At 41.2% G+C, this 12,284-nt stretch overlaps 1 protein-coding gene across 1 annotated transcript in view; it reads right to left on the minus strand.

Annotated features, from left to right (window-relative positions):
- Positions 1–269: 269 nt before the first annotated feature.
- The window catches only part of Pig-n (Phosphatidylinositol glycan anchor biosynthesis class N), a 35,459-nt gene continuing 23,444 nt past the window's right edge, over positions 270–12,284 (minus strand). The window contains exons 19-25 of the mRNA XM_077686326.1: positions 9,634–9,736; positions 7,875–7,962; positions 7,669–7,767; positions 6,898–6,953; positions 4,431–4,506; positions 2,604–2,720; positions 270–1,036 (exon numbers count right to left, since the gene is read on the minus strand). Coding sequence (XP_077542452.1) covers positions 857–1,036; positions 2,604–2,720; positions 4,431–4,506; positions 6,898–6,953; positions 7,669–7,767; positions 7,875–7,962; positions 9,634–9,736 — 719 coding nt within the window. The 3' untranslated portion in view covers positions 270–856. The remainder of the gene's footprint in view (positions 1,037–2,603; positions 2,721–4,430; positions 4,507–6,897; positions 6,954–7,668; positions 7,768–7,874; positions 7,963–9,633; positions 9,737–12,284) is intronic.

Raw genomic sequence — 12,284 nt, forward strand, 5'->3', positions numbered from 1 at the left:
ATATTCCTTGTGATCCTGACAGTTAATGCGTGAGCCATGCACAGTTTAGTAGCTGCCCTTTATGATGGCATTTACATTGCTGCGGTTCATTCCCTTGGTTGGTTGCTGCAACGTTGATCTTCGGAACATAAAATATGAGCGAAACCATTCACTTATGCTGCCTGTTCATTTTCAGCGTGCTCATAAGGGGTGATGGTCTCATAAAGGAACAGCCTATCAGACGATGGGCCCAGCTGAGCACGCTTTCTGGGCTTGCACTTAGTCTCAACCTGTTTGCACCTTGGCTCTGTCATATGGCGCTGATACACAGGAAAGGTGCCGTTCGTGCACGCTAGGTAAAGATTTGGGCGCCTGTACTAGCAAGAGCTTGCAGTAATTAGACAACATTAAAACAGAACATGGAAGAGTGACACTGATGCAAAAAGCAGACATAAGCGCACCTTTATATTGTATGTAATGTGCCAGGAGTGATAAGGAAGTAGGAGTCTGAACTTCAATAAATAATAACTCATTTTGTTTTTCTTTTCAGCCAGACTGTGCACCAACAGAATAAATATGTATGTACAATACAAGTGAAAAGACTCATTCACCAACACTATTCATACTGCAATGTAGACAACGTTGACAACACATTCTTCTGCAGAAGATGAGCAAGAAAGTAAAGTTGATTTTAGGAAGTTGCAACAACTGACTGCCTGATCAGTGGCTAAATAAAAATTCTGATGATAAATACATCTAATCTTGCCACTATCTTCAGGCAGCAGCGGTCTTCAGGGAATGTGACTAACTAACATCAAACTTCTTGACCATAAGTGACAGCGCCAAATTGTTTGTAAAATACTAGATTTGGAATATGTCACAAGAGGTGGCGTTTGAAATCGTGTCCAGAACACTCCAGTGAAAAGGTAGTCATGAACCAGGCAAGGCCGTGAAACACTGCTGTGAAGATGAACATTCCCATAGCAAGGAGGTAGTGGCTGATGGACATGCCAATGTCAAGCCAGCTGCCACTGTCCTTGATAAGAAAAAAGAAGTGCTGTAAGAAAGAAAGCAAATGATAAATACCTCCGATAAATTCCTGTAAGGTTAGTTATCTCGGCTTTGTCTAGTTACATCAGTTGGTGCTTAAGTGTCGAGCATAGACAATGCTTACAGGACCCGGAACTGGTTTTCAAATTGATTCTGCTTGTACAGGAAATTGGTTCTTTGCTTCTAGCAAAGACAAATCCAGAAAAAGAAAAATTTGCTCATGCAAGGAAAGGTTACTAGTTAAAATGCTAGGACTATTTCTTGGCTGTGACATCGTCTGACAGGAACCAAGAATTGCATGGTTGACTGCCTGCAACCTCCTTTATTCGCTCTTTTTGACAGTGGCACTGCTACCTATGCCAGTTTGTGGTGGTGACGTTACTTTGGTTACATTCAGCGTGCAGGTTGCAAAAGGCACCGTGGCATTTGGAGGCAATTTAAACATCAGTGCTTAATTGAAGTCCATGTGCAATTCCGCGCTGATTAAGAGTTTACTGCCTGATTACTTAAAAATATATAGTAAGTGCCGTTATCCCAGCCAAAGATAACACAAAAACTGAAAAAAAAAACGGAAATTTTCCCTTAATCGAACTTACATGCATGACTAACTTGTGACCAACACACAAAGCCACTAAGCTATCTGAGCAAGGAGACACTGAAATGCACAGTACTAGATGGTAGTATGATTGTGCACTTTATATGTATTGGCAGGATTTGGTTCATTTCAGCATCTTGCATTGCTAAACCGAGTTGATTAACTTGTGCAGGGACTTCCATCTAAGCCCTCAAAGTTAGTTAATCTACAACAAGGCCTTATTTAGGCCATGCAAACAAAAAAGGTGGATGCATGAGTTAACACAGTGTTGTACGGGCGCAATGTGCTCGTTGACTCAATTTTTAGCGAAGGACATTGGCCCATTTCAATGCAGTGGCTAACCTGCATGACAGTGCTCACCACCTCAAATGCTTTAATAATGTCTGCAAACGAAGGCTAAAGATCCACCTCCAGCTCAATACCCATGAAGTGGCATCAATCAATATTTTCCCTTAGAAAAATTTTACATGGCAAGAACATTTGCTTTTCGCAAAAACAGGCAACACTTCCCCATTATTCCGTTTGCTCCTGTACTGCAAGCTTTGGAGACTGCTGCCATCAAGCTGCTGCTGCTCATGGCACGATCACCTTCTATCGACATGAAATATTATTTTAAGCTCCATATAAGCACACATATATACCAGTTGCCTGGTGCAAGCATACTACAAAATGTTTTTTTCGCAGCTTCCTGGTGGCATTTTTGAAAATTTCTGATAACCACAATAACAAACAACACAAAGCAAGGAGGACATCCCACATGCATGATGCATCCACTGCATGGAGCACACGGCAGAGCACTGCTTTGTAACAGTGACACCATTGTTTTAACACTGCATGAAGGCCTAAGCAAAACAGAGGAAGCATTGAAGTCATTTTAGTCAGCCCTTGCTCAAAGCAGCTCCTTTCAGTCCATACTTAGGCCACCCTGAGAAACTAGCAAGTTTGTAGGCAGGCAATGAAAGAACGTTGCCATGCTCACCAAAGCTGTGAAGTCTGACATGACGACGACTACAAGGAACAGGGCAGTGTTGGAGACTTTAATTGATTGCAGCAGTGCTCGGAATGCACAGCTTACAATCAGCAATGGGATCAAGACCTGTGCAGGAGAAGACAACATATGGTTTGAAATCACTGAAAAACAAAGTCAGCTCAGCGTTTAAAAAGAAAACACATGCCTACTCAAGTTTTTAATTATTGCTTCTGATTTAATGAATCATGGCACCAGACATTGAACTAGCCGCACTGATCATTTGGGTTTTTGGAGATGTCTTGGACATTACTGAAATTGCGTGCCAAGAACAGCAACTGAAAGTTATTGAAGCAATTTATATGGCCGGGGACCCCATATTTTTGAGTGCTGCAGTGTGTTTCATTCTTATGTGAGAGTTTCATTGCTACCTTTACAGAATGTTCTACCTTGAACCATTTTATCTCTTTTTATCTTGGCACAATTTATGTAAGCCACTCATATTACTACTTTTGTATTGCAATGCTATTTCTGAATATCAATACAGTAGACTCCCATTCAAACAAACTAGAAGGGACCATGAAAGTTTGTTACTGAGTTCGTCTTAACGAGAGTCTACTGTATAAAAATAAGCAAGCAAACTAATTGGAAACAAATGAGATTACAATTAACATATTCAACACTGTCCAACGAATTCATCCAGTCGAAAAGCATATAAAAAGTCAAAAGGCACTCCCACTAACTTTGAACGTCAGAGTCAGGGGTGAAATGAGTGGCCTGGTTGCAATAAGCGCACAAAATTTAGGTATAACAGATTCAAAGAAAAACAAACTGGCCCAACATTTGAGGCCCATTTATCAGTAGTAATACTATTCGTGCATTAACTGATTTCAATCTCACATTGTGAGACAAAACAACACAGAATTTAAACTCATTTCCACCTCTGATATAGAAAACACAGCTCAATTCATCTGCAGTGCATTATAGTCATTATGTCTGGTAAGTATGCACTCTTTTAAATGGCTTCTGGCAACCAAACATTTTGAACAAGTAAGTATGCTACCATAACCTGAACTCTCAACCACAAATTTCACGACGCTAACACCAGACTAAGCATGCCTGTGCCGCCCCTTAGTTCATGGCTGTGTTGTCCAGAATAAAACATAATGCATTTTAATTAACAGCCCTGTGAGAATGCTCTCGTGCGGCACCTACACAGTATTGCATGATTTGGCGGAAGACATTACCTTACCGGTAGGCTGACACAGCCCACCAGACCTCCTAAGGTTTGAAATCGTGCTGCACTTCGTAAGCGAATAAGCACTTGGAATCAATCTGGGCACTTTAAAGCTCCGTTCTGCTTCATTTTGCATGTGCGCCATGAAAAGAGCTAGGTTTTTCAAACTGAAAGAGCACACCGCCCTCACCTAACGTGATGCAATCATCCATCACACACACAGAAACACAAGCCCAGAGAGAAGCATGGAAAGCTCATGTGGCCATCAAAACAGCCAGCACTGCAACCACGTGCAAGCTTGTCTTCCTCTAGTTTTCGCTAGAACATAGCCTATTAAAAGCACAGAAAGGGGAACCAGTTATGATAAAAGTAGGAAGAACTGTCTTTTCCTCCAGCGTACAACCTCACAGCAGTAACTGCAAAATCATAGTTGCCTCAGCATAATAAAAACAGATTCTCAGGAGCGCCAGTGCAAGGGTACAATGCAAAACATTGCACCAGCTCAGCTTTCAGCAAGTTTCTGATGACTGTAGAAAGACCACCATACCGGGAACACTAGTACCAAAAAAACTGCTGTTTGAACAATAAAAATGGGATACAACCTTGATGAGCAAGATGGCAGCCATTGTGAATGGTCGAAATACTGTCATGAAGCAGTAGAAGCTTGAGATTGAAAAACTGCAAAAGAAAAAGAAGAAAGCCAAACCAAACAAACAATGTTGTATACAGGTGGAAAGAAACATGGACAAGGGAGATGGAAAAAGCGGCCAACCACACCAACGCAGCTCGTCTGGCGTTACAAACTGCTAATCAGTTAGCTATGGGTCAACAGCGGTGCCAACGTTTCGTCATATCTATAAAAAATTTATGGCCTGTTCTGATAATTTATTATTCTGAAATAGTAATGGAATGATTAAGGTGTGTCTTTGTGGGGTATTGCAAAAGTTGGAAGTATTTTGTAACACCAAGCTTGACCCATCAGACTCACAGATAATAAATATTCACAAACAAGAAAGAAAACAAAGAAAAGGAAAGCAAATGCAGCGTATTTCCCTTCATCGTTGTTGCGGCATGTTTTTATATGCTGCTATGTAAACTAACACTCCTAGCATCAATTTTGCTGCACTTCACGTTTTGACACCTACAAAAACTTTACAAGCCAAACCAATCATGACGCAAATAGAAATCTGTATTCTTCCCATGATTTCCATGGCGACATATGGGTGGCCTTGAGCAAGTCAAATTGACATTGGCACCATATTTCTCTCCAGTATATGCAAGATTGATTGATTGTAGGGTTTTACGCGCCGACGCAATGCAGGCGATGAGGCGCGCCATAGTGAAGGGCTTCAGATTAATTTTGACCTCATGGGGATCTTTAACGTGCGCCAAAATTTCGTACACACGGGCGTTTTTGCTTTTCGCCTCCATCAGGAAAGCGGCCGCCGCGGCCGGAAATCAAAGCCGCACTCTTGTGCTCAGCAGCGGAACGCTTTAGCCACTGAACCACCGCGGCGGGTTATATGTAAGAAACTTCATGATCTCAAGCACGCACGGAATCCATGACTAGGCTACCACACAGCTGTTAACGTTCTACTAGATTTAGAATATTAAACAATGATAGCCCAATTTCCAATTCTTCTGGAATGCACCCAATCACATATAGTCAGCATACCGAGGACCAATTTTTGTCTAATGTACCAAGTTCGTTATAGGAACATGTGTTATGTCATAAGACTATTTAAGAAGCAGATAGTTTGAAATATGTCCCCTTTTTAAATCCAAATCCCTGTGTAATGAAAACATCACTTTGTGGCAGACAAAACCGCAGTAAGCTATGAAGAGCTTACTCTTTTAAATAAAGCGAAGTCTTATATTGTTTTCATGCTATATTCAACATCTCCTACACAGCAAAAAAAAAAAAAGAAACGTTCGACTGAGAGTGAAAACTGCTGGCAACTCTTTTGAGAACAGAACTTACAAAACACCCGTAGCACACTTAAGAACTACACTTTATAGTAGTACTTGTACAGCCGTGGCAATACTTGTTTGGTAAATCATTAAAAGTCTGCAGCAAGCAAAAATGTAAACGAATAAATGTAGAAGAATGCCCAGCCTTTGCTGGGTAATAACCGTAACAACCATTAAGTACCATTGGGAGAGTTGACATTCATGTAGTATCAGTTCGCTAAACTGCTCGCAAGAGGAAAGTTCCTGTTGCTCTAATATGGCCATTTCCCCTTCATTTGTTATAGATGTGAACTTGCCATAGCCAGAGCCTGGAAATTTAAGTGCATACTATGAAATCCTTAGGCAGGCATTTTAGGCTCTAAAAATTAGGCTCAGATGGTTCTGCAAATGCTACAGCCATTTGACTGACATGAAAATAGCTTTGCTTGGGATTCCAAGCTTTTAGTAAAAAATTTGCAAAGTTGCCAACAGAAAAAAAGAAATTAGGCCTGGCACTAGCACCAAGTAATACAATTAACCACAAGGGGAAAAAAAACAGTTGGCAGCTCGCAAGCTTTTTCCACTCCTTGGTTTGACGGTTAGCAAATCCACTGCTTCAGGCATGAGTAAACATTGCAGAGCAACCTTCCCTGCCAGACAACCATTCACAATAGTGGTGCTTGAGTTGCTGAAACCTGGCACAGGAGGCACTGGACTGAAACACTGAGCTCGTGCATTCCAAGCTAACCAACAAACATTCCAAGCATGCTATACATGAAACGTGGACTCTTTACGGATATAATAAATGCAAAAAGTGTGCAAAAAGACACCAATTCAGCCCATAAACTACTGCTTCTGAACTGCTAACAGTACCAGGCTGTACGAGCATAATGTTACCCAAAAAGTGATGGAGAGGATAAAGCTCAGGACACACACACCATAACTAGACTAAGCTCTCTCCCCTCTTCTTGGAGCAGGTACGCCCCCCCCCCTTTTTTTTTTCCTCATTTGATATGTTCACACAATATAACAGGCACCATCCAAAGAAGATGGCACTGCGCTAATGTTTTCATTCTAGGCTTCTAGATCAGTATTGGTGCTATTAAAGGACTAATTTACCTGTTGAGACTGGCAATATTCCCCGTGCCATAGAATGCAACAAGCATGAAGAAAATCTGAGAGGGAGGTCAAGGTGTGAACACTAGCCGCCAAAGTCATTGAACTAAAATTGTTACACCTGATGTTAATGAAAATTTTAACACACTTCCCGCAAACAAGGAAACTGAGTTACAAGAAGTAGCAGTATTTCTTCAGAACTGACACCAGAGCAATGGCATTCATTAACACACAGCTGAAAAGGTATTTTAAAATGTTTACAAAAATTACTTCAAAATTTGGTCGTGGGTCTGAAGTTATCAATCCAAACTGTACAGCTGCAGCTTCCCTTTTTTTGTAGCTGGCACAGTTTAAAAATGTGTGTACATCATACAAGACATCCCTAGTCACAGTTGTTGCCCCATATATTGGCATTCCAGCTGATATTATGCATTTTTAAATGTGTATACTAGAACACTAAATGTATTTTACACCAGTTTGTTGAACAACGCTTGATTAAAAATGCTGTTTAGTTAAGGATGTTGATTAAAAGAAGAATGTTTAATTAAAAATGTTGAAGCCAGCCTTTAAAGACTGGCCTCAACACTGTATCTTGAACTTGTGGCCCAAAACCTGTCACTAAACTTCCAATTATTGTTTGGTTATTTTCTTAATCAGTCCTTTGCCTACGTTCTGGCAACTAACAAAAAAAAACATTTAGAACTTTACTTGTATTTCAAAAATTTTTACCAGCCCGGTGAAACAATCGGTATACTACACTGCAGAGAAGGATACGAAGAAGTAAGCTTTTCGGATGTCATCTATGCGGATGTGATAAGCCACAGCTTTGGTTTGCGATGAGAAGTCTTGAGACTCAAACGTCATGTCTTGCAGCTGCAAGAAAGGAAGAGAAACAAATGAACAAATGACAGACTAAGGACTCTCCTAAATTGATCATTTCCTGCAGCCAGTGATGTGTACAGCTAAGAATGTCCACTTACCCTCAGTGTAGAACCCGAGAGGTGATGCTCGATGCAGATCCAAAGGAACATCACGAAGCACAATGTCATAAGAAAAAGGCTTTCATAGCTGCAGCAAAATTAAGGCACGTAACGGCCATACACATTCAAATTCAACCAACTTACAACTCTAGAAGCACTGCTATCACTAGTTTGATTGGCCTGGCACTCAAAATGTTTTGATTCATTGCGAATGATGCCACAAGAATTAACAGCAAAGAGAATGGGTTTTTTCCGGTACATAAAAAAAACTGCACAAAATGGCATGTACAGAAAATTACCTCAACACAATACAATCACAGCTGTTTCCAAAAAACCCTCATATCCCAGCAAGGCCAAATTTATAATATCAAGACCATGTAGAATAAAATGCAAGAAAGGATAACGCATTACAGCTACCGCAACAACAGCCCCTATGGGCAACTTGGCAGCAGCAATCTTTGCCCCCCTGTCTGCATCAGTGGGCTCCTTGAACACTGCGATCAGTGCTCGTGAACTGAAAAGCTGGCCAGTTTTATGCCCTAGCCAGTTAGACGCCACCCAAAGACGCTAGAGAAGTATGCCACCCAAAGAGCTAACTGTGGTTGCTAAAGACCTACCAATTTCAGCATTGAGGTCTTTTAACCGCCTCGCTCTGTGGGCACCACAAAGTCAGCTGCGAGACTGCACTTGACCATAACATGCCACTTGACATCAGTGCAGGCATGTAGAGATCATTTAAATTGCTGCTGGTAGACTTACAGTATGTTCGTGGCCTGCGCAAGGACATACAACTAGCCTACAAACATGCTGACCTCTGTAGCGAAGCCTAGATGTTCCGTGGTCAAGGAACAACACTTTCCTGTTCTGTTGTGTATATCATGCAAACAGATCAGGCACTTGCAATTTATCAAACTTGGGGTGGCACCAAGTTGCCTTGCAAGTTGGTTTTAAAAGTGTTCCTAGAAGACTTCTTCAGCACCCAAAGCTCTGACAACTAGAATGCTCTCTCTCCATTTTTTTTTTCTTTCTATAGAGAAGGAGTGGGGGGGAGGGGAGACAACGGGTTCAAATAAATGCTCTGCTTTTTCTTTCTCTCTTTTTAGAAGGTTGTTTTAGCAACCAATATCCCTGTAGCCAGCAGACTGCCCCCATAACTGTCTTTAGCAGCTGAATTCATACTTTGGTGGCTTTGCTCTTTAATTTCACTGCACCTGCTTGACCACTACCATAAAATGACACCCTCACTATTTGAAGTTCAGTGCTACTTCCCATTTACCAATAAAGTAGGCTGACCTACTCAAAACGAAAGCCTCATTTGCATTAGGTATACATAGCCAAGGGCTTGATGAGATGCACCCAGTTAGGCCTAATGGCTGCTGAATGAAGAAAACATTGGTCAGGCCAAAAATAAACAAAATGATGTTTGGGAGCTCAACAGCTCCCTAAGGCAGTGCTCATTTTTCACCTGTTCAGTGACCCTTGTTTTCTACGCTCAGATGTTTGCATTAGGCGTCCCTCTCTGAGGTTTTAAGTGCTCAACATAGGCAATACAGCAACACAGTCCAGTGAATAGACATCTTAGACAATACTTAGTTTGCTACCCCGTGCATGACACAAAAGAGCAAATGAAAAAGCAGTGGAGGTGTAAGTATTCTCACATAAAAGTCAATCAGTTGAGAGAACACAGAGAACACATTCTGGCATGATGTTCATTTACATATAGCTAACTGCAAGCACGCCACTCTCGATAAAAGGATACAAGATGCACATCAGAAGGAAGGGAACCAACAGTGACAAGGTCAAGTTTTGCAGTCTATTCAGGAGACTTGTGGTTGAAAACAGGCACAGCACTGGTGACGAAACTGCAAGGTCAGCAGAGAAAAAGACAAAAATTTGGTGTATTAGATGCACACAAAAAAATCTGAAAAAAAGGAACCTGCATGTATAGTTGTGCTCAAAGAATAATATCTTAACAATTACTCCTGAGCAAAATAGGTAAAAACCCATAACTTCTCACTGAAAATTTAAATATCTGGGATCTAATACGCCCTTTGGCCCTTTCTACTGGTACCTTTAAGTGCACTTCAAAATGTTGACAAAGATGAAGCCCAAAAGTCATCCCATTAGAAACCAGTAGCTGACATTGTTTCCTTTATAGAGATGAAAATGCTACACACCAGAACACGCAAAGCCAGTCTACTGCTGAACAATGAATAAACCTGTAGCAGCCTCATATCTCAGAGAATGAATTATGTATGTCGGTCCTAGATATATCGAACTCGGACATATCAAATTATTGCATATATCGAACAGCCCAAGCATCCCCTTGGAAATCCCATGCAAAAGTATAACGCTGTTGTGTGTGTGTATCGAACTTCCGGTCACCGGCTCATTAGATACATACAGTGCCGCAAGTGCCCCTGCAAGTATGCTTCACCTGATGGAGCTCCAGCAATGACCTCTCATGTGCACTGCTGCGCTCGGCGAGAGGCAGCCACCACTGCGTAACAAAGCTCCGACACCTGCTTGCACCACTATCGATGGCGATAGCCACATGGTAACGAGAACGCAGGGAGTGATTGGGCGTGAAAAGCAGTAAAGGAGGGGGAGAATTCGGCTATAGGCACTCTGTTACTGCGCGCTTGGGCGGTGACTGCACTTCGCCAGTGGTGGCTGCAATCATGCAAACTCAGCTGCCTACCGCGGCTGAGCTTGCATGATTAACCACTATTGTGGCACAATGGGTGGTGCCAGACTCACATTTGGACAGCGCCAACAAGCTTGACAGTTTGGTGAACTTCATAAAACAGAAGAAGCAGGCCAAGCTCGCGGATTTTTTTTCATGCTAAATAAAGAGTGGTAACCGTTACGTTGCATTTCTTATTACACCGCTGTGAAAAAAAAAAAACGGTAAGCTACCACTTAGCACGATCTCAAAAAGCCCTTAGTAATGTGCAGAGTTTTCAGACAAGCTTCAACTAGGCCTATTACATTTTTCAAATTATTGATTCTTAGCACGATCTCAGAAAGCCCTTAGTAATGTGCAGAGCTTTCAGACAAGCTTCGAATAGGCATATTTTATATTTATTTATTTATTCATTTATTCAAAAATACCCCTAAAGGCCCTCACTAAGAGGGTATTATATAGGGGGCAGGATACATTGAGAATGAAAAAAAAAAGAGTACTAGCAGCACGTTAATAGGCAAACAAATAAATACAAGTGGGTGTGAGACAAAAAAAAAGCAAGAAAGAAGGAAAACAAACAAAAAATCTTGAAAGAACTCTAGAACCTATAAAATCACTTTTTAGTAAAGTTAACATACGAAGTAAGTGTGTAAAAGTTCTTGGAATTTGGTCGGATCAGTAAAATTTACAATGTGAGATGGTAGGGCATTCCAATCCACAATTGTGCGAGGTATGAAGGATTGTGAATATTTCGATGTGTGGCATTTCACACGTGTCACTTTTAAGGCATGATCCCATCGGGGAAAGATGGTCGGTGTCGATGAAAAGAAATCAGGATGAAGAGAATAGTGATGGTACAGTTTATGAAACAATGACAAACGTGACAGTTTACGCCGATCTGATAGGATAGGTAAAGATGCGCGAAGTTTTAGAGCCGTGACGCTGGTATGACGTGAATAAATAATTCTGTCATACCCTGTTAATACGAAGTCCATGGGGACCGCAAAACCCCTCGAATTAACCGAACTTCCAATAAAACAAACAGCACTAGAACAGCATTGTTATTAGCCCGCAACACATCTTCCTTCTTAATTTTGTTCAGAATTTCAACTTTCATCACCATGTCGAGCGTATGACACAGGTTGTCATGATAGTTGAAAGTCACAGCTAAAATTGAAGCCTGAAGCGTCCACAACACCAAAAGCTCACAAGGCGCTGTGCGCAACAAAGAATACCTTGGTTGAGAACCTCAAAAGAGAGAGATGGCTATGCTGGCGCGAGTTTCAACTAACTGGCCTGCTCATTTATCAACTGAGTGCTGCTTCCGTTGTGATGGCACCGGCATCAGTACAGAATGCGGAGCTGTTTTTACGCTTAAAAATTTTGAATTCTATCGAGAAATTACGGTCACCCCAATGCTTTTTATTCGAAATAACTTCCAATTAACCGATATAATCAGTTTTAGCTTTGAATTATCGAGCAGTTTTTTTTTCATTGCATCGCATGTAAAATTGCCGGAACCAGAACATCCCTTCTGATTAGTCTAACATTACAGTTAAGCAACTTCGAATTATTGAGATTTGACTGTATATCGGACTACTATTTTGTGATGCCCTTTGAGTTCAATATATCTAGGACCGACTGTATTACTGCTTTATTTCACTTATTGTAACGCCTATGGAGCTTGCAAGAAGACCCAGTTATGTGGCAAATATAGTGCGATG

This window comes from Haemaphysalis longicornis, unplaced genomic scaffold, assembly GCF_048455015.1.
Source record: "Haemaphysalis longicornis isolate Haplotype H1 unplaced genomic scaffold, Haemaphysalis longicornis Haplotype H1 scaffold_1, whole genome shotgun sequence".
Taxonomy (NCBI): domain Eukaryota; kingdom Metazoa; phylum Arthropoda; class Arachnida; order Ixodida; family Ixodidae; genus Haemaphysalis; species Haemaphysalis longicornis.